Consider the following 2,062-nt stretch of genomic DNA (forward strand, 5'->3'; position numbering starts at 1 on the left):
GACGTCAACAACCTCCGATACGGCAGAGTCCTACAAACAAAAAAGAAAAACAGCAGCAGCAGCAATAGCACCAACCGCAGCAGCAACAGCAGCAGCAACAGCAGCAGCAACAGCAGCAGCAGCAACAGCAGCAGCAGCAACAGCAGCAGCAGCAACAGCAGCAGCAACAGCAGCAATGGCACTAATAGCAGCACTAGCAGCAACAGCAGCAGCAGCAACAGCAACAATAGCACTACCACCAGCAGCAACAGCAGCAGCACCGGCACCAGCAGTAGCAGCAATAGCACTAACAGCAGCAGCAGCAACAACAGCAGCAGCAACAACAGCAGCAGCAACAGCAGCAACAGCAGCAGCATAGATTGATGGATGGCAATCAATATAGCTATCCCTCTATCAATCTACCCAACTAGCTATATATCTGGTTAGCTGGCTAGCTAGCTAGCTACATATCTGGTTAGCTAGCTAGCTAGCTAGCTAGCTAGCTAGCTAGCCATCAATATATCAATCAATCAATCTACCAATCTATCTATCTATCTATCTATCAATCTAGCTAGCTAGCTAGCTAGCTAGCTAGCTAGCTAGCTAGCTCTCTATCTATATATCTATCTAGCTAGCTAGCTAGCTAGCTAGATATCTAGCTATCTATCTATCTATCTATCTATCTAGCTAGCTAGCTGTCTAGCTATCTATCTATCTATATATCTATCTATCTATCTATCTATCTATCTATCTATCTATCTATCTATCTATCTNCTAGCTAGCTAGCTAGCTAGCTAGCTAGCTAGCTAGCTGTGTGTGTGTACAGTTTTTCCTTTGGCGAAGGAGAAGAGATCGGTGAGGGCGATGGCGGCGTTCTTAGCAACAGAACTCCGCGGGCAGCTCAGCAACCCCACCACACTAACACACACGCGACGCACACTCTCTGCAGCAGCAGCAGCAGCACAAGCAGCACCAGCAGCAGCAGCAGCAGAAGCAGAAGCAGCAGGGGGAGGGGGAGGGGGAGTGAGAGAGGCAGCAGCAGCAGCAGAAGCAGCGGGGGGAGCGGGAGGGGGAGTGGGAGAGGCAGTGGGAGCGGCAGCAGCGGCAGCAGCAGTGGGAGCAGCAGCAGCAGGAGCAGCAGCAGTAAGAGAGATGGCGGTAGCAGCAGCAACAGCAGCAACAGCAGCAGCAGCAGCAGCAGAAAACGCAGAAAGAATGAATGGTTTGCTGTAAGTAATTGAAATAAACAGACACACACTCAGACCCCATAGCAGCAGCAGCAGCAGCAGCAGCAGCAAGAGCAGCAGCAGCAAGAGCAGCAGCAGCAACAGCAACAGCAACAGCAACAGCAGCAGCAGCACCAACCGCACCACTACAACCACCACGACCATCACCACCACCATCAACAGCAGCAGCAGCAGCAGCAGCACCACCACCACCACCACCACGACAACCAGCAGCACCAGCAGCAGCAGCAGCAACAGCAGCAGCAGCAGCAGCATACCTGGTGTGAGTATATTTGGGTGGTATTTGGCTATTCTTCTTACATTAAGCAGCGCATGCGTTTGCTGCTTCCAGTCGGCCTTGCTGCTCTCCTGCTGCAGCAGCGGCAGCAGCACCTCTAATAGATAACGAACGCTAGGGGGGCTGTCGAAGTCCTGCAGCAGCAGCAGCAGCAGCAGCAGCAGCAGCAGCAACAGCAGCAGCAGCAGCAGAAGGAGCAGCAGCAGAAGCAGCAGCAGCAGAAGCAGCAGCAGGTGAGAGATGAAAGGAAATATAATATAAACAGAGAACATTGCTGCTGCCGCAAGGAAAGCAGCAGCAGCAGCAACAGCATCAGCAACAACAGCAGCAGCAACAACAGCAGCAACAACAGCAACAGTAGCAAGAGCAGCAGCAACACTAACAGCAGCAGCAGCAACAGCAGCAGCAGCCATAAGAACTGCAGCAGCAGCAGTAGCAGCAGTGCCAGCATCAGCGGTGTTGAATTATAGTAATAAAGTTTAACCTTCATAAACCCTAAACCCTAAACCCTAAACCCCAAACCCTAAACCCTAAACCCTAAACCCCAAACCCTAAACCC

At 51.6% G+C, this 2,062-nt stretch overlaps 2 protein-coding genes across 2 annotated transcripts in view; one reads left to right on the forward strand and one right to left on the reverse strand.

Moving 5' to 3' along the window:
• Positions 1-843: 843 nt before the first annotated feature.
• Positions 844-1,973, forward strand: EMH_0036510 (uncharacterized protein; the record flags this gene model as incomplete). The annotated part of the gene is made up of 3 exons (XM_013495096.1): positions 844-1,122; positions 1,254-1,488; positions 1,636-1,973. 3 exons carry the CDS (start codon positions 844-846, stop codon positions 1,971-1,973), a joined length of 852 nt encoding a protein of 283 aa, XP_013350550.1.
• Positions 1,974-2,054: 81 nt separating this feature from the next.
• Positions 2,055-2,062, reverse strand: part of EMH_0036520 (uncharacterized protein) — a gene marked incomplete at both ends in the record, with an annotated part of 3,388 nt that continues 3,380 nt past the window's right edge. The window contains one exon of the mRNA XM_013495097.1: positions 2,055-2,060. Coding sequence (XP_013350551.1) covers positions 2,055-2,060 — 6 coding nt within the window. The remainder of the gene's footprint in view (positions 2,061-2,062) is intronic.

The sequence above is a fragment of the Eimeria mitis genome, genomic scaffold (genome assembly GCF_000499745.2).
Source record: "Eimeria mitis Houghton genomic scaffold, Emh_scaff1414, whole genome shotgun sequence".
Lineage (NCBI taxonomy): Eukaryota > Apicomplexa > Conoidasida > Eucoccidiorida > Eimeriidae > Eimeria > Eimeria mitis.